The 23,866-nt window shown below is 37.4% G+C and overlaps 1 protein-coding gene across 1 annotated transcript; it reads left to right on the top strand.

The window, feature by feature from the left end:
* Positions 1-799: 799 nt before the first annotated feature.
* On the top strand, positions 800-3,114 carry LOC137944774 (uncharacterized). Its single transcript, XM_068790519.1, has 2 exons — positions 800-1,189; positions 2,925-3,114. Exons 1-2 carry the CDS (start codon positions 852-854, stop codon positions 2,932-2,934), a joined length of 348 nt encoding a protein of 115 aa, XP_068646620.1. The 5' UTR covers positions 800-851; the 3' UTR covers positions 2,935-3,114.
* Positions 3,115-23,866: the final 20,752 nt, after the last annotated feature.

Raw genomic sequence — 23,866 nt, 5'->3', positions numbered from 1 at the left:
CATTTGCATCCCCTGATTATTGACAAATAAGATTTTTAAAAGCTAAACTAATTTTTTAAAAATATTTTTAAATTTGAAAATATTTTAAATTGATAATCAAAGGTGTTAATCAAATTTGAATATGCTTTTCTAATAATTTATAATATTTTTTTCAATGAATAGAAGGTAATGAAACAAGTTCCAACAAATAAGATTTTTAAAAACTAAAATATATTTTAAAAAATATTGTATTAAATATTAAAATTCTTAAATCGATAATAAATTAATTATATTATTTTTTAAATAATTAGTAAATAAAATTTATATTATTTATTATATTTCATAGAAGGTAATAGAATGTGTAAGATTTTTAAAACCAGAAATTAAAGTTTTCCAACTGTTTTTTAAATTACAAAAGAACTTAAATCAATAATGAAAGAAAAATGGGAGAAAAAAGGTATAGTTATGAGGAGGGCTGATGCGGCACGGTGATGATGTGTCATGATGACGTGGTGTTTCAATGACATTACACGTGATGCTTCATTAGCTTCTCCGTTTGCTGACATGGCATGATGGTGTGTCACCACATAAGTGTCGAGTTGGATTATAGACATATGTAGTTGACCGGTCAAAATTGAGTATTTTTTATATTAAGTTTGGAACTTGGTTATATTTGTTAATATTTATTAAAAATAAATAATTTAGTAAAATTCCCTATTATTAATAGTATATGAATCCACCTAATATTTGTCAGTTTAGGGGTTCCCAATAGTTATGGGACCGAAAAATCGTATAATCTGATAAACTCGACTCTTTTCGGATTAAAAAGTGTAACCCTCCCACATCCAGAGTCTGAATAGAGAACAGGCCAAATGAACGCCATGGCGAGGGGGTTCTCGGGGGCGATCTTCCGACGGTCAGACGGCATTTCTAACGGCAATGTCGGTATAGGTCCAATTGTTGGGCCCTCGCTGCTGCAGTCGTGGCGAGGCATCCGTGTTTGGGTCAAGGATGGCAACCTGGAGCAGGCACTTGCTTTCATGACTAGACGGATGGTGGAGAGCGGCATGGAGAGGCTCATCGGAAGACAAACGCGACACCATGTCAAGAACTCCGAGAAGCGCGTCTTGGCTCGAAAGAGACTCCAGAACCGAATCCGTAGACAGGATTTCGCTCGCAAGCTCAAATCCATCCTCATCAATAAAGTCAGGTATCCTCTTCAACGTAAAAACCCTAATTTCCTTTCTATGTTGTTTAAACTAGTTCATTTGAAATTTCTTTGCGTTGGAAGAATTTTATGTTTAAATTTCACTGTTAACTGAACGGTAGTCAGGGCCACTTGACCTTTGTAGCTACTTAACTATCGTTATGAGCTCTTATTTTGTCTTGTAACTTTTGATTTTTAATGAGATGAGAAATGAAGTGATTTTTTCTCATAGTAATGTCCTCGGGATTAATTTATCCGCGCTATTCCAGTTTTTGGATTATGATCAAAAGTGAGGCCTTCCAATTTTATAATGGTTATTTGGTTTGAGATAAATATTTCTACGAAGTATTTTCTCAGTTTTCCCACACCAATTTTGATATAGACGGTGAGTTGAATCAAGAGAAAAGAATTATAGATTTGAGTTGATTCTGATTTTAATGGGTTTCTCTTACTACAATCAAAGTCCAGAAAGCATTGGCTTTCTTAGTGAGTTATTGACCTTGTCATGTAAAAAACTGTCTGTCATTCTCTTTTTTTTAGAGCTACAAGAGTTCTATTGACCACTGGGAAATTAGGGGAGAGACTCGGGCACAATATTCTGCAAAATCCATTGTTTGAAAAGTTAGTTTTCACTAAGCGGTCCTTAATTTGACATAGTGAGCAACTGTTTCAATCTGATGAACTGGAATTCTGTCATTTATAGAAAAAAAATTGCATGCTTGTGACACCCAAAGTCATTAAGAACTCATTTGTTTCACTTTTGAGGGATAACATTGGATTAGCTTGTCCCTGTTAAATCATTATAACTGACATGTAGATATGAGAATTAAGTATGGAATACAAGATTTTGAAGGTATCTTGATTTTTCAAAGACTAATGGCTTGCAAGCAGTAGTTATTTGATTTTCCATTAAGATGTGTGGTAGATAAGATAAATAATTAAACAAGAGTGATCCTAAGGTGGAACTTATATCAGTACTACTGCTGGTGTGGAAGTTAATCGACTAAATTGAAATAGAAGAAGAAGGTTGGTTGACAAGCAAAAATGAATTCTCATAGTGAGTGATAGTTCAGAAATCTCCTTAATGAATGGAGAGAAATATAAAGCCAGTAAATTGTATTGAGCATACTGTTTTTTTAATACTGTTTTTTTAATTTGGATAAGGCCACTCTCCAATAAAATGGTGTATGATGTATCTGCATATTCAAAACCATACATCTAGCATATGGAAGAGGTGATTTAGGACATCTGGATGTATTGGTTATGATTATAGAGGACGGAGCAATTTCTATTTTTTTTTTTTTTTTGTAACATATGAAGGAGGGAATCTTTGCGCTTGGGGCAATGACGCAGCTAGTGAGGTTATAAGCGTCATTTGCTGGTTGAAAACTATTTCAACAGAAAGAGCATGAAGTGATTCTACTTACAGGAGCCTCTGGCACTAGTATATTTTTGTAATTGGAGTTTGATTTTCTCGATTTCTTTTTTAATAAGTTATCTGCATATGTTTCTTGTTACATGCAAATGTTAATAGATGTATCTGACAGTCCTTGCTATTGACACTTGTGTAGGTTGTGAGACCTATCTTCCTGTTTCCACTTTCTTGCTTTTTTCTTTTTCTTTTTTTTCTTTTTTTCTTTCTTTTTTCTTTACTTCTTATCTCTTCTTGGATGTTGTCAAAATCTTTGAGGTGCCTGCTGCCATGTACCAATTTATTGACTGGATCCTGTTGTTGCAGGGGTCTCTGAGATCAAAAGAAATCTTGGTGCTGACTTCTCTGGAATTTTCTTTCGGAGGTTATGGATTTGGCATGTTGATGCTTGAACTTCTGTCTTACGTTGACTCTTGTATTTTCCTTTCTGCCTTTTTGTTTTATTTTAGAACCTTTCTCATGTTTTGATAATGATAGAAGGAAATTTGATAACTTTGTTTTTGAATTTTTTTCTCAAATTTACCGTAAAATCTATGGATTTGCTTCTGAAGTGTAATATTCAAATGTGAAATATTAACTGTTTACTTCTTCTTCCTCTTCTGCCCTAACCATGGTGAGATTTGAAACCAAGACCTCACACCAAAACATCATACCACTCACCAACTCCTGCTCTCCTCCCCCCACCAAACACGGCCTTTAAGCCAAAGGGCCATATTCCCCTTCTCTGTTCATTTGGTGGTCAACCTAGGCCATGAATCTTGTTAGCTATGATCAATTGTTCAATTTGAACTTAGCAGTTAAATTCAAGTGCACAAACTGTTCATTGAACTGGGCATGGTAGTAGCCATGGAAATGAAAATGTGTCAATTTCTCAAGGAGTCATTGAGGCACAAAACAGAAAGTTCTTTTGTTTAAGTACTTCTACATACACTATCTGAAAGTTGATTTAAGAGGTAAAAAACAGTTCTTTCTTCGTTAAATGTAAACATTCAATTTGTTATTTTAGTTTTTTGGTTCTTAGAGTCACATGACAGCTTGGTCTGCAAGTCTGCCATCTTGTGAAGCTTCTACCCAACTAGTATTTTTCTTTGGGTGCTGAGTGTTAGTCTCCTTCAATAGACAGCTCTTAATTATATAAAGAGATTAGCACATTGAAAGATGATCAAAGGGCCTGCACTTCAACTAAAGTTTGTGTTTATTCTTCAATATATTCCATGCACAGAACAGTGTTTCTACAACCATGAAAATTGCTTTAAAATACTCATCGGTAGTGGCTACTTAATTTTCCTTTTCTACCTTTTCTTTGAAGGTTGTTGATAGATTACACCTCGATAGAACTCTCTGCTTCTTTACTATGATGGTCTACCTTATTCATTTTGAAAAATTCCAACACAACACTGAAATTTTTGTTGGCTTAGTAAAAGCAAAAGTTTAGACTAACAAATTTATTATTGGTTCATCTTAATAGTCTTTTAAGCATCAAATTTTGCAAACAAGTGATTTTAGAATCTACCATTAGAAAAGAATTAGAAAATGAAGTCCAAGAAAAAAATCTTCCACAATGAAAACCAAGAAAGGATCATGAAAAGTAATTCATGGTTTTTGGTACCATCAACAAAATTCGTTGCTTTTAATCTGCATGGAAATAGATGAATAGAAATTTTACAATAGAAAAGTGATTGAGAGATTAGGGTTTAAAGACCCCTCTCCCTAATTCATAATTGAAATAATACCCTGAATTATATCTATATCCTTACTCTCCCTTAAACCCTGAAAAACTACTTTATATGAGAAATGACTTTTCCTAAAAATAAATAGAATTATACAAACTCTATAATATAACTTCTAACACCTCTCAAGTTAGAGCCTATAGCTTTAGTTTGTTAAAATGTGTTTGCCAATTCCCTTTTAAGACTCGAAAAAATACAAAATTGGTCTTAAAAATCTACGATTTATGTAGTTTTTCGGTTTTGAATCTGCAAATTTAAGATGATTTGTGCTTAACTTCATCAATACTTGTACTCTTCTCTTTATCCCCTTCAAGTTGGGGGCTAGATGTCAATGATCTTTGAATTGATTATAATATAAACTTTAGATGCTTCAACATTCATTTTCCTTCACCTCACCTCGAATAACAGACCACTTTGATATTTCCAATTCGACAAAATAACTAAAATAAATATTAATGAAAAAAAAGATCCCACAACCCTAACTAGAGCCCACAAACCCACGAAAAGGATAAGAGATATGAGTGATGCAAATTAAAAAAATTCAAAACAAACAAATTATATGAGTTTGAAATGAAAAAAAGTGATAACAAATACTCAAAGCAAGAAAAGAAAACTTACTAAGGGTAATAAAAAGTCATGAAGGACAAAATCACCTATGTACACCAAAATAAAAAGACTAAGCTAAGAAACAAAAAAAAAAAGGATTGATTCACTCAATTCCCAAAACATGGAAAAGTTTTTATGAGACAAAGTTCAAACCTCACAATATTTCAAAGTCCGATAAAAAAAAAAAATTCCAAAAGAAAATGATGAATTGATCTTATCAAATAACAGGCTTCATAATGTTGAGATGGCAATTGAGATTGGTAGATGTGAATATACAAAAAATATGAAAACTTCTAGGGGATACATAGATATATGTGTAACAACTATGATAGACCGAAGTGAAAAACAATATAATACATCAATAGCAGCCATTGCAATAATGACTATCAACTTGAATCAGGACATGCATTACAAAATTGATCTCCAAAGTTGATCAACAAATTGACCACAAAATTTGACACCAGAGTAGACCATCAAACTTGATTGAAAATTCTAAGATCAAAACCGACTAAAAATTCTATTGACCTTATGTTGACTCTCTTCTTGATTTTGATGATAACAAAACTTAATAGAATTGGTAATTTTAAATCTAGTATTTCAGATAGTTTTCCTTCAAGAGATACATTTCAAGGTCTACAATATCAAAGCGAAATAAGCTTCTCAAAGACATCAAACATCATGAAAAATCAAAGACTTTTAAAGAAGCATCCTTAAAAGATGAAGACAAATTGAAGACTAGAGTCTTATGACTTACTAACAAATGTCAAAACTCAGTCCATGTAAAAGAGAATTGTCCACTTCTTCCAATTTGAGGTACAATACAAAGTTGGAGCTTTAAGACATAACATGCATTCAAACTTAATTTCATACTATCATATACACATTTCAAACATGTTAGAAACACTTAGGATCATTCATTTCCATGCTTTAAAAGTACATTAGATAATCTGGCACTAGAATGATTAATCAACATATGCCAATGATCGATCAACAAGAAGTGCACATGCCAAAAATTATAAAATATGATCGATCAACCTAAGTCGATTGATCGGTCATCGAGACCTTGGCCAAACCAACCTATAAAGCATGATTGATCATCCACTTGGAGTGATCGATTAATACTATCCAAGTAAAGCAATAATTATTTGGTAAATAATTGATCATCCAAAGTGCAAACAAGCAAAAAAATTATAAAGAATAATCGATCAACCAAGTGGTTGATTGATCAGATAGAACTATGCCAAAATGAGTTATAGTATAACCATTCATTCCCATGGGACCGATCGATCATACATGTCCCAGCATTGAAAAATTATTAGTCATGATCGATCATACCTATGTATTGACCAATCAGACAAAACTATGCCAATGAGAGACAAAAAAACATGATCGATCATATCCACAATATTGATTGATTATACTCAGTTTTCCATAGCCAAAGCTTCATTGCATGATCAAAACGATCAACTTAAGTTTCCAAAAAGGCCTGACAATGCATCGATTGATCAACTAATCAATCAATTAGCCTAAGTTTTGGCAAAAATATAGCCATTACACATAGTTGATTGATCATTGAGTTATCTAATTTTTACAAACGGTTACACAATGGCTAGTTTGGCTTGGGGAAGTTGTAAATACCCCGCCAAACATGCCTTAAAGAGATTATTGAGCATTAATCTATAAGCCTACTGCATTCAAAGAAATCTATACTTGAAATTCCATCCAAACTACTTTTGAGAGAGAAAAAAATAGAAAATTGCAAATTCCAGCCTCTTTCAAAGATTTTCTCCTTGCATCATCTAAGTACAAGCTCTAGAATCATTTTCAAATGTGCTTAAAGGTTGGAAGCTTGGATATCTCAAAGGAGAAGGTTGTCTCTCCATCAATCCAAGGGAGTAAGCTTTTCTTCTTTTGTTTTTTTCACTTCTTTACTCCATAGGTATCATCCAAGACCTTTAATTCTAGATAGAAGAACTTGCTTGAGTTAGAATCTAGCCAATTAATCGTTGGGAAGTTTTTTGTAAATCGTATATTTGAGCATACATGGGCTTAAAAGATAGTTATAATCTCTTTTATGTAAATTCTAGCTAATAGAGCTAATTAAAGGAATTTCCCAAGAAATGATTATTCGGTGATGAATACCAATAGGGAAACATTGATTTAGTTTGTGTGAATATTTGGAGTTAAATTTTTGGAGTCTGAATATTTTTACTCTACTTTTGCTTTAATTTTACATTTGGCACACTAAGTTTTAATTTGAAATATATCAATTCACCCCCTCTTGAGAAGCCACCTTGGCCAACAATTATAACATACATTACCATTTTGGGTCCAAGAGTATACCAAAAAATTACATTTGATTGCTCAAGGATTTTATTTGTTTGTGTGAGGAGATGTGTCATGAAAAAAAAAGTACATCCAAAAACTTTCATAGGAAGAGAAAAGACATTCTCCTAAGAGAACAACATGGAGTATGGTGACTTGCCATGAAAAATTGAGGAAGGCAACCAATTAACAAGATAACATGCAACGAGTATTGCATGTGGGAAATAATAGTTAGGCATTTTCATACATTGCAATAGATATCTAGCAACCTCAAGTAAGTGTCTATTTTTTCCTTTTAGCCACTTCATTTTGTTATGGAGTGTAAGCACCAGATTTTGATGAATCATACCATTCTCTAGTATAGTCATCCACAAATAAAATAAAGTATCTAGATAAAGAAATATGTGAGACATTTAATGATCCCCACACATTAGTATGCCGAGGAGAATAAGTATTGCTATGGTGTTTACTCAAGTAACATACTTCACAATGTTAATCATAAACAAACTTAAATAGAGGAAACAATCTTGATGGATTGAAGGTGAAGGATGTCCCAATCTATAGTGCCATTGAAGGGTTTGTCCTTTTAAGCTTGTTGTGGCTGCAACTATCGTGTGTCTAAGTGTTAAGTTGTGGAGCCTAATTAAAGCCTTAGGTTGAGTCGGTGTGTGAATCATTAAAGGTAGTTTGAGGGTTTCACTCTTGTATTGCGGTGACCCTACTTTTCTTTTTATATTTTTGGGCACCGCTATTAGCGTTTCATTATCATTATCAAAGAAGGATCTTGAGTTGCAATGCAAGAGAGGTTAGAGAAAAAGCACCTATAAGTGTGTGTGATTTCTCTTGTAAACTATTTTATCTTCATAATAGATTATTGCAGCAGTAGAAGATAGGAGGTAGTCTCATGTTGATGCAAACCTATATAAATCTTGTATTTTTTAGCTTGATTTTTTCTTCTTCTGTGGTTATTATTATTGCTCGTGTTAGTTTGGAATTAGGGTGTCTAATTCCTAACAAGTGGTATTAAAACTGTGGTTCGTGATTGAGAGCAATGACTAGCGGAGAAGGATCAACACTTCGAATCAACAAGTTTGATGGTATGGATTTTGTGTTCTGGAGGATGCACATCGAAGATTATGTGTACAGTAAAAAGCTGCACTCACCACTTCTGGATATGAAACTAGAAGGTATGAAAGATGATGAGTGAAATCTCCTTGATAGACAGGTGTTGGGAGTAATCCGGTTAACACTGTGTGTATCGTGAGATCATAAAGAATTATGTTGCTGAAGATCACAGAAAGGTGTATCTTACAGATGGAGATCCTTTGGATATTGTTGGTATTGGTGATGTCAGTTTGAGGATGTCAAACGGGTTAGTGTGAAAACTTCACAAGGTGATACATGTGCCAAAACCGATGCGTAATCTGATCACAGTAGGGCTACTTGATGATGCAGTTATAATGTGACTTCTAATGGTGCTACCTAGAAAGTCACTAAAGGTGTTATGGTTGTTGCATGAGGAGTTAAAACTGGAACTCTTTACATCACTTCTAGTTGCAGAGACACGGTTGCAATTGTTAATGTTGTTACTAATTTTGATTTGTGGCATTATAGGCTCGGTCACATGAGTGAGAAGGGAATGAAAGTCCTGCAATCCAAAGGGAAGTTACCAAGTCTAAAACTGTAAACATTTGTATGAAGGTTGTATTTTTGGCAAGCAGAAAAGGGTTGGCTTTTATAAGACTAGAAAGGAGCAAAAGACAAAAAAATTGGAGTTGGTTCACATAGATGTGTGACGGCCTTCAATTGTTACCTCCCTTGGTGGTTCTAATTACTATGTGACATTTATTGCTGATGCAAGAAGAAAGGTATGGGTTTATTTTTTGAAAAATAAATTTGATGTTTTTTATTAATTCTAGAGATGGTGAGCAATGGTTGAAAATGAGACAAATTTGAAGGTGAAGTGCCTGCAGTCAGATAATGGGGGAAAATACATAGATAATAATTTCAAGCGATACTGAACTGATAATGGCAACAAGATGAAGAAAACTACTCCTGGAAAACCTCAACAAAATGGTGTAGCTGAAAGGATGAATAAGACTTTCAACGAGCATGCTAGGAGCATGAGATTACATGCGGGATTGTCAAAGATGTTCTGGTCTTATGCTATTAGCACTGCTGCTTATTTGATCAACAAAGGTCCTTCAACACCATTGGATTGTAAAATACCAGAAAAGGTTTGGAGCAACAAAGATGTAAAATTTTCTTTGTTGAAAGTTTTTGGTTGTGTTTCTTACATTCACATTGATTTTGCTATTAGAAGTACACTTGATGCTAAATCTAAGATATGTTTCTTTATTGCCTATGGTGATACCGAATTTGGTTATCACTTCTGAGATGACCAAAGTTGTAAGGTTATTAGGAGCAAGGATGTGATCTTCAATGAATGTGCCCTTTATAAAGACAGGTTGAGACCAAATTCTGAGAGCACAAGTAATGAAGCTAAGAAGTTTGAAGTGATTCAGTTGAGAGATCTTCCAGTTATTGAGATAGAAAATACTACCCAGGAAAACATACCCCCAGAAGTAAATCAGAACATTCATTTGATTGAACTCAGGAGATCTACTAGAACTAGCAGACCTCTACAGAGATACTCCCCTATGTTGAGTTATATTTTTTTGACTGATAAAAGGTGAACCAGACAGTTTATGAGGAAGTCGTGCAAGTTGATGAATCAACAGTGGGAGTTGGCCATGAGGGATGAGATGGATTCACTGCTATCCAATCAGACATGGCAGTTGACCGAGTTATCAAAAGGGAAGAAAGCCTTGCAGAATAAATGGGTGTATCGAATAAAAGACGAACATGATGGCAACAAGCAATACAAGGCAAGACTGGTTGTAAAGGGGTTTCAAAAAAAAGAAGGCATTGACTACACTGAAATTTTCTCTCCAGTAGTGACATTGACTACTATTAGAATAGTGCTTGGACTAGTGGCAAATGAAGACTTGCACTTAGAGTAGTTGGATGTAAAGACAACCTTTCTTCATGGTGATTGTGAGAAAGAAATTTACATGATGCAACCACATGGTTTCAAAGCACAAGGAAAGGAGAAAATGGTGTGAGAACTTCAAAAGAGCTTGTATGGTCTTAAACAAGCTCCAAGACAATGGTATAAAAATTTTGACACCTTTATGAGTTGTAATGGTTTCTTGAGGTGCCAGGCGGATCATTGCAGTTATGTGAAGAAGTTTGATGACTCTTACATCATTCTACTGCTATATGTTGATGACATGTTGATAGAAGGTCATTGCAAACAAGAAATAGATAAGTTGAAAAGAGAGTTGTCCAAGAAGTTTGCAATGAAGGATTTGGGTGCTAAAAAACAAATCCTTGAGATGAGGATTACTAGAGATACTGATGTCCTGAAACTATCACAAGAAGATTATGTGGAGAAGGTACTGAGCAGGTTCAATATGAACGATGAAAAACTAGCGAGTACTCCTTTGGCTAGTCGCTTTAGGCTATCCAAGGAGCAGTCACCTTCTACAGAGCAGGAGTGAGCCTACATGGCCAATGTACCTTATGCTTTTGCTATTGGCAGTCTCATGTATGCCATGGAGTGCACTAGACCAGACCTGGTTCATGCAGTGGGAGTTGTGAGTAGACATATGATTAATCCGGGTAAACAACATTGGGAAGTGGTGAAGTGGATCAATATGTATTTGAGAGGCACTGTAGACTCAACCTTATGTTTTAGAAAGTCAGACTTGGGATTATAGGGTTATGTAGATGCTGACATGGCTAGAGACATTGGTGGCAAGAAGAGTACCACAGGATATGTATACATATTGGGTGGTACAATAGTTAATTGGGTCTCTAAGTTGCAGAAGATAGTTGCTCTTTCCATGACTAAGGCAAAATATGTTGTCGTGACCGAAGCCAACAAAGAGATGGTATGGCTATAGTCCTTTTGGGAAGAATTAGGTCTCAAACATGGGAAGAATGTGTTGTAATGTGACAGTCAGATTGTTATTCATTTAGTAAAGAATGATGTTTATCATGCCAGAAGAAAGCACATACAGGTCCGTTATCACTTCATCAAATTAGTTTTGGAGGATGGAGTATTAGCACTTGAGAAGATTCAAGGAAGTCAGAATCTGGATGATATGTTGACAAAGGTTGTTAAAATTAATTGGAGTTGTGTGCAACTTCAGTTGAACTTCTCTTTGAGGGTTGAGAAGCTATTTCCACGACGAAGGAGATATTAATGATGGATTAGTCTCCAAGTGGGAGATTGTTAAGTTGTGGAGCCTAATCAATGCCTTACCCTAAGTCGGTACGAGGATCATTAAGGGCAGTTTAGGAATTTCACTCTTGTATTGTGGTTCCCCTAGTTTTCTCTTTATATTTGGGGGGTGCCACTATTAGTGTTTTATTATCATCGTCGGAGAAGGATCTTGAGTTGCACCCCGAGAGAGGTTAGAGAAAAAACACATGTAAGTTTGTACGATTTCTCTTGTAAACTATTTTCTCTTCATAGTGGATTACTGCAATGGCGGAAGACAGAACATAGCTTGAGGCAAACTTGTATAAATCTTGTTGTGTTTTCGTGCTCGTTTCTTTCTTCTTCTACGATTATTATTTTTGCTCTCATTAGTTTGGAATTAGGGCGTGTTATAGTCCCTAGTCATGAATCGAGTAACTCGGCGTGGGATTTGAGAATCCAACACTATAATAGAGTAGCTGCTCTCGACAAGGGAAAATAAAGAGGCTCCTTTCTTTGTCTGGTCTCGGGTAGGAGGAAAGTAGTCTCCTTTGTGGGACTAGGTTGTTGCTCGGTAAGGGCGGATGGCCCTTGTTACTGCTACAAGGACAAGAGGGGAAGGGTTCCCCTTCTTGGTCACGGAAAAGAGGGTTTGGACCCCTCTTTGTTGCTGCTGGTGTTAGGGCTGAAAACCCCTAACTTGGTCAGTCCTTGGACCTGAGGTTAGGGGTTCCTAACCGGACTTCTTGCTGGTCTTGATTGCTGAAAAGCTCTGATTTATGGCTGCTCGTGGTGTGGTGATGGAGAAGCCTCAATTCAGGCTCGGAAAGAGAGGGATAAGCCCTCTTTAGCTTCTGTGAATGGATGGGAGGCTGAGGCCCCTAATTGAACTCGGAAAAGGGACATCAATTCCCCTCTCCTCTCCGATAGGGATCAATGTAAACAGAAATCAAAATATGGAAGAAGGAAATTCAGATTCAAGAGGGAACTTGGACCTAGAACTCATCAAGGAGACCTCCAAACCCTAGAACTCATCAAGGAGAACTCCAAACCCTATTTAACCTAATTCAAGACTTGCCTCCTTTCTCATTCCCTTGCCCTCTAAGTAAGCTTGACTTCATCATTAGTTTTTGGGTTAAATATTATTATTCTGCCCCCTATAGTAATTTAACTTAGTTAATGCATAAAAAAACGAATTTAAAACAATATGGAAAGAAAGCTATTAACTCTGTAACGTAGTGCGCCTCTGTTGTATGACTCGGTTAGCTATTGAGTCCTCAACATCTGCCTCCCCTTAGAGAACGAGCTTGTCCTCAAGATCGTAAGCTGGGTAGACCTATTTGAAGGTGCCCAACTGTTCCCATGTTGATGCGTCTGGTTCTATAGCTCCACTGAACTAGAATCTCCCACTGGTCATTGACCAAATGGGCGCGTAACACCTCAACTGGTGTGAGATTGACGCGTCCATTGTCCACTGGAGGAAGGAACAGAGTGGATGTGGGTGATGATCCCGTATACAATTTCAGGAGGGATACATGAAACACATCATGCAACTTTTCTGTGGCCGGAAGTTGTAGTTGATAGGCCACTGGTCCCACGCGTCAAATAATGAAGAAAGGCCCAAATTACTTGGGTGAGAGTTTATGGCATGGCGGTCCGGAAATGGACTGATGTCGGTATGGTTGGAGGCGTAACCAAACGTAGTCCCCTACCTTGTACGAGATGTCTTGGTGTCCCTTGTCATAGAAATCTTTCATGTGAACCTGAGCTCGGCATAGGCGTTCTGTAATATTTTGTAATACCTGGTTGCGATCCATGAATGCCTGATTAATGGCGTCCACACGGGTGGACCCTGGAGTATAAGAGAGTAGCCTAGGAGGATCCCTACCATAGAGAACCCTTAAAGGAGTGGATTGCGAGGCGGAGTGGAATGAAGTGTTGTAACAGTATTCAACCCACAGTAGCTACTAAACCCAGTGTTTTGGACGATCGCCCACAAGGTACCGTAGATACATTTCGATGGTACAGTTAACCACCTCCGTTTGGCCATCTGTCTGGGGCTAATATGAGGAGGAAAATTTTTAACTTCATGCCACTCAGACAAAAAAGTTTCTACCAGAAAGTGCTGGTAAATACCACGTCCCGATCACTTACAATAGATTCTGGAATACCATGTAAGCGGATAACATACTCAAGGATGGTTTTTGCCACTCGTGATGATGTATATGGATGAGCCGTAGGAATAAAATGTGCATACTTGGAGAACCGATCGACCACCACAAATAATACTGATTTGCCGGCTGACTGTGGAAGACCCTCGACAAAGTCCATTGAACTATCGGCCCAAACTTGTGTAGGGAGTGTGAGAGGTTGTAGAAGACCTGCTGAAATTAAGTGGTCGGTTTTGTTGCGTTGACATACCTGACATGCAGAGACATAAGTGGCTATGGTGGTCTTCATGGCTTGCCAATAAAAATTTGCTTGAACACGCTGCAAAGTTTTCTAGATGCCTTCATGTGTGATGTCATGGTAGACAAAGAGGATGGTTGGAATCAACTCAGAAGTGTGGTAGATAAATCCGATGTTTGTAGCAAATAAGGGAATCCTGGACGGACCACTTAGAACCCAGTGTTCCCTCTGTGACTTTTCTGTGTAGCTCCTATAGGACAGGAAGAGTGGCATGGGCCTCTCGTACCTAGTCCAAGATGAGGAAACGAGGTTGGTTGATCGCATATATGAGCCGATGGTGTTCAAAATGCCATGACAAGGCATCCGCTGCCTTGTTTAATCTTCTCGAACGGTACTCGACTGAAAAATCAAATCCCATCAACTTACTGATTCAGTGTTGCTGTGGCGAAGTCATGAGGTGCTGTTCAAGTAAGAATTTAAGGCTGCAATGATCAGTACAGATGAGAAATGCACTAACCCATAAGTAAGGACGCCAATGTTGGACAGCCTTGGCCAACCCGATTAATTCTCTTTCATACGCTGCCAATTTGTGATGTTGTGCTGCCAACTGCCTACTGAAATATGCAATGGGGTGTGACTGCTGCTGTAAAATGGCTCCAATGCCCCCATCGGACGCGTCGCACTCAACCACAAATAAATCCTCAAAATTGGAAAGTTGTAGGACTGGTGTGGAGTCGAGAGCTAGTTTGAGGGCCTCAAAAGACTATGTGGCCTCATCATTCCATAAAAAGGAATTCTTCTTGAGGAGACTGGTCAATGGTACGACCAAGGGACCGTAATTCTGAATGAATTTGCACTAGTATCCGACTAGGCCAAAAAATCCTCTCAAAGCAGAGCAAAACTGCGGTTGTGGCCAATCATGAATTACTTGAATCTTCTCAGGATCAACAATGACCCCCACATGTGATATAATATGGCCGAGATACGGGACATGTGATGCCACAAAAGAGCATTTGGATTTCTTAAAATAGAGCTGATGAGCTTGTAACAATTCAAAAACTATTTGTAAATGCGCTAAATGCTCTTCCCCGGACTTTCTATAAATGAGTATATCATAAATAAAATAAGTACAAATTTTTGAAGATAGTTGCAAAATACCTCATTCATCAGTGCTTGAAAAGTGGATGGTGCGTTTGATAACCCAAACGACATGACCACAAACTCAAAATGGACGTGATGTGTGCGGAAGGCTATCTTCTCAATGTCGAAGGGGTACATACAAAGCTGATGATATCCAGAGTGTAAATCCAGTTTAGTGAAGACCCAAGAACCATGTAATTCACCTAGGAGCTCCTCCACTACCAGAATAGGGAACTTATCCTTCACATTCTGAGCATTTAACTCCTATAATCGATACAAAATCTCCATGTGCCATCATGTTTCTTCACAAGCAAGACGGGTGAAGAGAAAGGGGACCAACTGTTGCGAATAAGGCCCTATTATAACATGGCTTGGCACTGTTGCTCGATTTCATTCTTCTGTAGGTGGGGATACCGGTATGGTAGAACTACCAACACATTAGAACCAGGTTTTAAAAAGATCCTATGGTCACAATGTCTCAGGGAAGGAAATTTGGAATGCTCATGGAAGAGGTCTGAGAACTTGTTGAGAAGTTTTTCGATAGGACTATCTGGTTGGTCTTGTGTGTTAATGGTATGAAGGTGATGGGGCTTGTCCACCTGAGTGCCCTGTAATAGCACTTGTCATCCACTCAATACAAAGCTCATAGTTAAAGCAGATAAGTCCCACAGTATAGGTCCCAATGATTGTAACCATTTAAAGCCTAACACCATATCAAATCCTGCCAAAGGTATGGCAAAAAATTTTGAATGAATAAAGTTGTACCATTGAAAATTTTACCGCTTTGCTGATCCCGTAGCTAGGGACTTTCTCGCCATTAGCCACTGAAACTGTGGCTATTGGGTGTGAATGGATCTCTAACTGGCGACGCTGAGCTATTGTCAAGCTAAGAAAATTGTGTGTACTTCCCGAATCCACTAGTCCAAAAAGTTTTTGGTTGAGGATTCGAGCTCTGACTTGCATAGTTTTGGCAGATTTTTGTTCAGTAATGGTATGCAAAGAGATGGCAAGTGGTTCCTCCTCTATAAGATCATCACTTTTTTTTGTATCCTCTATTTCATCAACTTCGAGCCAGAACAACCTTTTACATTGGTGACTTGCCCTGTATGGTTCATCACAGTTGTAGCACATATTCTTGGATCTCCGTTCCACCATCTCAGAACTGGTCAATTTTTTGATATACTGAGGTGGTGGGATACTAGAGCGTGTGTCGGCTGCCAGAGTAGGAATCAGATTATTTATGGGCAGTAGTAATGCAGGAAGTGGCACTTAAGGAGAAGTATTTTGTCGCCGTTGCCAATTGGAGGAAGTGTTCCATTCCCCTTGCAAAACTGGTCTATGATGTTGAAGCTATTGTCGTTGTTCCATTGCTCAAGCTAAATTCATTGCCCGAGCCAAATCTGAAGGTGAATGAAGTTCCACTTCTAACCTTATAGATTCAGTGAGGCCTGTTGTAAATAAGTTGACCTACTGGTCGACTCGTACCAACCGGCCAGCACGAGCCAATTTTTCTTGGAACTTTTTTTGATACAGTTCAACAGACCCAGTTTGTCTCAACAGGACCAAATCTTCCAAGGGGTTGCGATGGGCGGGAGGGCCAAATCGAATCGTGTATAACTCTTTAAATTCATCCCAATCCAGAACTAATCTTTCTAGTTCTACCTAGTGAAACCATAGTTGTGCCTCATCTAACATGTGGAAGGTAAAAAGTCCCACCTTGTCAAACTCAGCAGTCCCTTGATTAGAAAAAAATTTCTCACATCTATCCAACCAAATTAAGGGATCAACTGACCCATTACATGTAGGAAAATCCAATTTTGTGTACCTGGGTATTGTACCTCCACTTTGCGGTGCCTGGACAGTGGTGTGCCCAAGAAACTGCTACTCCCTTCGACTGTGCAAATGATTCACCCCTCTTCGGTCTAGGCTAGAGTGTTTCTTTGCCATGAGATGTGATATCATGTTAGTCAATCTCTGGAGTTGCAAGCTCATGCTAGAAAATTTTTCCCACTTTTCTCGTGCTTCAGCCTGTTCATCTTGCATCCTTTTGATCATGCTTTTCAGATCTTCATTGTTGGATGTATCCCCCATATTACCCTACTTTGATACCAAGTTGTTATGGTCCCTAGTCATAGATCGAGTAACTTGGCGTGGGATTTGAGAATCCAGCACTGTAATAGAGCAACTGCTCTCGGTAAGGGCAGATAAAGAGGCTCCTTTTTTGGTCTGGTCTCGTGTAGGAAAGTAGCCTCCTTTGTGGAACTAGGCTGCTGCTCAGTAAGGGCAAAGGGCCCTTGTTGCTGCTACTTGGACAGAAGGGGAAGGGGTCCCCTTCTTGGTCATGGAAAAGAGGGTTTGGACCCCACTTTTCTACCACTCGTGTTAGGGCTGCAAGCCCCTAACTTGGATAGTCCTTGGACCTGAGGTTAGGGGTTCCTAACCTGGTTTCTTGCTGGTATTGTTTTCTGAAAAACTCTGATTTATGGCTGCTCGTGGTGTGGTGATGGAGAAGCCTCAATTCTGGCTCAAAAAGAGAGGGAGAAGCCCTCATTAGCTATTGTGAATGGATGGGATGTTGAGGCCCCTGATTGAACTCAAAAAAGGGACAGCAATTCCCCTCTCCTTTTCAGTATGGATCAATGTAAATAGAAATCAAAATATGGAAGAAGGAAATTCAGATTCAAGAGGGAACCTAGACCTAGAGCTCATCAAGAAGACCTCCAAACCCTAGATCTCGTCAAGGAGAACTCCAAACCCTATTTAACCTAATTCAAGACTTGCCTCCTTTCTCATTCCTTTGCCCTCTAAGTAGGCTTGACATCCACCCTAGTTTTAGGGTTAAATATTACAATTTTGCCCCTATGGAAATTTAACTTATTGCATAAAAAAAACGAATTTAAAAAAATATGAAAAAAAATCTATTAACCCTGTAACTCAGTGCGCCTCCATTGTATGACTCGGTTAGCTATTGAGTCTTCAAAAAGGCGTTTAATTCCTAACACTAAGTAGTGAAGGCTACCTTTCCCATGGACTCCACCAATCACCTGTTTCGTCCCCATATCCTAAAAATGTACAATGAGTAGGATGAAAGGTTATGGAGTAATTGAACTTTTCAATTAGTTGGTTAATAGATAATAAACTCAATGGAAATTGGGGAATAAAAAGAACATTATCTAAGTGAAGAGAAGGTGTAGCAGTAGTGGATCCCATCCCTTCTACCTTGGTTTTAAATATGTCTGCCATGGACACAAATTTTTCTTTTGGACAAGGGGATAAAAAATCTAAGAGATTAATGTTGAAGGATCACCAATGGCATACATTGTAATTAAGGGGTTAAGAAGTGTATCTTAAAATTACTTGGTGTTTTAAGTGTTTCATTAACTATGTCAAGTATTAGGGTTTCTACCCTCAATTATAAATGAGATGTTAGTGAGAGGGAGGATCATACACAAACTCCTCTCTTCTCTTGTCTAAAGCCTCACTTCCTTCACACTCGTGCTCCTCTTCTAAAACCCTCTTCTCTCCTCTTCTTCTTCTTCTTCTCTCTTCTTCTTCTCCTCTTCTTCTACTTCTTCCCTCTTCTTCTTCTCCTCTTCTTCTACTTCTTCTCCTCTTTCTTTAGCCTCTCAAGCACGAAACCCTCAAATCTAACATGGAATCAGAGTAGAGGTTCTAGGGTTTCAAACAAGCTACTCTAAGTTATAGCATAGCTTTAAAGGGGGCTGCCCAATTCTGCCATTGGAGGACACAAGTTGCTAGAAAAAAATTTCATCAAACTTTATAATCAGCCTAGGTTGGTTTCTTCTTGTGTTTGATGCTTCAAATTCATCAAAGTCTAGTCATTAAAGTTCCTAGTTCGGAAGCCAAAGCAAGATGTATGTTACTTCCAAAATTCGATTTTTTCCTTTCTGTCAATGGCTGTTCATTGGGTTATGTTGAGTTAATCACTTTTTTCTTAATTAATCCCTTGAAATTGCAGCTAAAATATCCCTCTTTGAATTCAAAAGTTCCTTTTCATTTTTGGACAAAGTGGCTTTGTAGTTGTTATGTATTTGGCTCTTCAAGTTTATAAACTCTAAATTAGGGTTTATTGATTAAAAGTGGAAAAAAATGGTCTTCTCTTTAATTTTTTGTATCCCCTTCTTAATCCATCATTTTCATGGGATTTCTAGAAACTTTTAAGCAGATAAATTTCTGGTTAAAAAATTAAGCTTATCTCTTTACATGTCGTGCTCATGGATTTTATAAGGCTAGTTTATGTTAAGTAGTGTTGGTGTGTCTGAATTCAGCCTCAAGTTCTACCTATTCAAGTGACAATATCCTTTGTTAGATTCTAGGATTGCATGCTTAGAAGGTTTAGGATTTGAGAGAAGTGAGTGGAAGAAGAAGAAGAAAGGAGAGAAAGAGGGCAAGAGAGAAGAGAGAGCATGTGATATTCAAAGAGGGATGAGAAAAGGAAAAGAATAGGGCACAACTTGATGAGCCCTCCCCCTTGCTCCTTATTTATAGATGTGAGGGTATAAACCCTAATACATGAAGGAAAATAAGAACCATAGAGTTTACACATAATTACACCACTATGCTACTCTCTCACTTAATTACATATGTTACCATTATTTACTTCAACACTCCTCAAGCTGGTGAGAAAACATCAAAGATACCTACCTTGAAATATGTTCCTTAGAGGAGCTTTGCACCAATGACTTTTGTAAAAATGTCTGCTAGTTGATTCTTAGACGGGATATATTGTACCGATATCACACCAGCTTGCAATTTTCTTGAACAAAGTGTATTTTTTCTTTCATGAAACTCTAGGTTAGTTGCATTATGGATGGCCACTTGATTATCACAATGAAGCTATGTAGGTTTAATTACTTAGAACCCAAGTTCAATCACAATGTTTTTTTTGTTGAAGAGCATGTATAGAAGAGTCTTACATGATTCTCATAACAAGAAGTCTCACAAGAGCCATAATTAATATGGTGGAGTCCAAGAGGAGTCTCATAGGAGGAAGTCTCATAGAAGATTTTATTTGAAGGTGTTTCAGTTATGTTAGTCTTCTATTTATGTTCAGTTGTTCGATTGTTCTAAGACTTATCTTTGGGTATAACTGGGACTATTAAAAGCTGGGACCAAACCCACCATACCCACACGAGGTGGAATCTTCATGAGGTGTCATCACATGAGGTGGAAGATTTGGTAATCTTCCTTGATTAATGTAATTAATTGATGTAATTTATCTTCCTTGATTGATCTAATTAGGGATCCTAATTGATTGAGGAGTTTCCCTAAATATGTAATGAAAAAAGTATAAATAGGGCTCTTGGTAGAAGGGTTTAAATCAAGCTCTTTTCTCTTCTCTAAATTCATCCAAGCATTCTCTAGTCGAGCTCTTGCTCTTTCTCCCCTATCTCTTCTTCTCTAAATTTTTTCTTCTCTTATTTTCTTCTTATCTTCTCCTTTCCCCCTCTCTCACTAACTTGATCAAGGTTCATAACATAAGATTAACATAGTATTAGAGCATAGGATTTAGGATCCCCACGTTGAAGTAATACTCAAGTCCTTTTAGTGATCAAAGTCTCATGAGAGTCACCCATGAAGCAAGGAATCGAGCTAAGGGAAAGATACATTTTTTTTCACATGATATTTATTATTTACATTTCCCAAGTCCATAAGTGATGATTTTCATATATAGATCTTGAATTTATTTTCGGTATTTGAAAAGAGTTATAATCTTGTTTACTCAGTGTACATGTTCTTTGATTAAGTTCGGTTACTTGCATGAAAGTTGTCATTTTATGTGATGGAAAAATTGATAGAAGACTAAGTTGGTATTTGCATAAGACTAAGCTCGATATCCTATGGTTGAAGGGGTGATTTTTGGTCTACAAAGATCTGTTTAAATCTGGTTTATCCTACTCTTATCAATCTTCTCAAATCAAGCATGAGGTTGATCTTTTTTCTACTTTGCCGACCAATAGTTTTTATTTTTTTGAGAAATGCTCTCCTTTCTCATCCTTCCCACGTTAGGAATAATAGAAGATTTGCCCTGATATTTCATGGGGAAAAGGGCAAAAAAAAGGCTGTTTTTTAACTACTAAGCTTGGTAACAATCAAGGAACAAAACTTCTCTTTAGAACTTCTTTGGTCAGCCACGAATTTTTGTGAGACTTTGTTGGTGATTTTGAAATATTACAAGAATCTAAATTGATATCCTTGAGTATTAAATCAAGGGAAAGATTGATTTTTTGGCAAGTGGTGCCATAATACAAAGGAAAATTCCCTTATTTATATTTGGAAGTGGCTGATTTTATGAAAGATATTCTAAAGATCATAATTTGGTGGATAATTTGACTATCACTTTTGAGGCTTGCTTTTGGCCAGCCAAGAGTTTTCTTCATTAAGTGCATGATTAATTGACTAAAGTCAATAATTTATTTCAAGTTTCAATTGGAAGTTTGGGCTTCTATTATCCCTTGAACCGAGTTGGTTCAAGTTGACTCTTACTTGTTTTTTTTATTTGGTTTGGTGAGGCTTGAAAATTACTTTCTTCCTTCATCATTTACAAGTTTCACTGCCATGTCTGAAGAACATATTGGAAGTAAGACCGATAGTTTCAAGATTACCACCATACCCTTACGAGGGATATCCAATTCCTTGAGCTAGTCTACATTGGTTGGACGATTTCTTATCACAAAGGACCTACTCGGTCACCTCACCAAACTTGGACCAGCTATTGATGAGGAAGATGTCGCCTACACCAAGTAGTTAAAGAATGATATTTTGGCAATTAGTTGGCTAATTAATAGCTTGGAAAAACTTGTCTCCAACAATTATGCCCATATAGACACAACTAAACAAATTTTGGAAACATGTGCTAAGTTGTACTCTAGCTCCGACAACTTACAAAGGCCATATGATATTATCTAAAGTATATTTAATACTAAACAAGGAGAAAATATCCATGAGTACTTGGCTTGATACAAAGGCCTTCTTCAATAATGGAAGCTAGCTCAACCTAACTCCACTGATGTCTCTGTCCAAGACAAGTAGAAGAAAGTCGTAGCCACGGCCATTTGTCTAGAAAATATTAAGCCATATCTCGAGGTTTCTTAGTGCCTCTGCTATTCCCACCTCTGATGATGTATGTACCACATTACTTCACATTCCAGACTCCTCTTCCCCTTCTCCCACTAAAGTATCATCCGTCTAGGTCGTAGAAAATATTATAGAGGAAGATGAGGAAGAGGTGGAAGGAACTGTTACTCTAGAAGAGAAGGCAAGGAATGCACCCACTCTGGGAAATATGGCCACTCTATTGATCAATGTTGGAAAATCCATGGCACACTGGAATGGGCCAATGCTAATCAAGCCTCAGTAAATGGTACAAAGGAGGACAAGTCTGCTATACCAATACTAACTTATCGATGATGAGTATGACTTATTCCAAAAAATAAAAAAAATATAATGGTCTCTCCTTCAAGTTCCTCCTCCACTGCTACTACCACCACCGCTTCAGGTATGCTCTCTGCCACTTCCTCCTAGATAATTCACTCAGGGGCCTCCGAGTATCTCATGGTAAGAAAAGTCTACTCCACTTTGTCACTCGTCTCTCGAATAAGTTTGTTACCATAGCATATGGATCCCACACTACGTTTCTCGGGAAAGGATCCACTTTTTTAATGCCATCACTTATGCTTACAGATATCCTTCTTGCACCTACTGTTTCCTTGAACCTTTTATTTTTTAGTCGGCTTACTCACCATTTTAATTGCTCCATCACCTTCTCACCTACTTCATGTTTGTTTCATAAACTTACAACAAAGCAGGTAATTGGTGGAGGTCGTGAACAAAGGGGGTTCTACTACCTGGATGTGCTTCACATCAATGCCTTCTCAACCAAGCACACCGAGGCAAGTCTTTGGCACAATCAATTGGGACATCCAATCGCCCAATGACTTCATCTTTTATTTCCTACCTTTAAAAATGTGTCAAGTTTAAATTGTGAAGTATGTCAACTGAGCAAACACCAGCGGACCACTTACTCTCCTCGGCCTAAACATAAAGGTGATGCTCCCTCTTTTTTGCTTCACATAGATGTATGGGGACCCTTGAATGTCTCAAACATTTCCTGAGTTAAGTGTTTTTTTTGCCTTCGTTGACGATTTTACAACTACCACATGGCTATTTCTTTTTAAAGAGCGCTCTGAAATATCATCAATATTTAAATCCTATCATGCTATTGTAGTCTCTCAATTTGGTCAGAAAATAAAATTACTTTGGTTTGATAATGCCAAAGAATATATTTCTAGTGATCTTGACTCCTTCTGTCAAGTAAATGACATTGTCCATCAGACGTCTTGTGTTTACACCCTCAAATAGAACGGTGTAGTAGAACAGAAGAACCACCATCTTCTTGAAGTAGCTCACGACTTATTATCTACCATGAAAGTACCATACTTTTACTGGCTACATGCCATCCTTACTAATTTCTTTCTTTAAAATAGGCTACCCTCTTCCGTTTTCAATCATCAATTCCCATATTCATTATTTTTTCCACATGATGATCATTTTTCACTTCCCTTGAAAGTCTTCGGGTGTACATGTTTTGTTCATGTTATCTAACCATAGCGTAGTAAACTTGATCTGAAATTTGTCAAGTGTATCTTCTTAGGATACTTTCGACTGCAGAAAGGTTATGTTTGTTGCAATCCAACTCTCCAAATCTAACTTGTGTCTAGGGATGTAACCTTTTTCGAAGACTCTTAATA

The sequence above is a fragment of the Aristolochia californica genome, unplaced genomic scaffold (assembly GCF_029961685.1).
Source record: "Aristolochia californica isolate CCGP_79_NKW_82.1479 unplaced genomic scaffold, dmAriCali1.0.hap1 SCAF_11, whole genome shotgun sequence".
Taxonomy (NCBI): Eukaryota; Viridiplantae; Streptophyta; class Magnoliopsida; order Piperales; family Aristolochiaceae; genus Aristolochia; species Aristolochia californica.
Note: the sequence above shows the minus strand (reverse complement) of the source record. Positions and strands in the feature narration are given on the sequence as shown.

Excerpts from the sequence above, each read along its gene's own strand:
- LOC137944774 (XM_068790519.1), top strand. The coding sequence starts at position 852 with ATGAACGCCATGGCGAGGGGGTTCTCGGGGGCGATCTTCCGACGGTCA.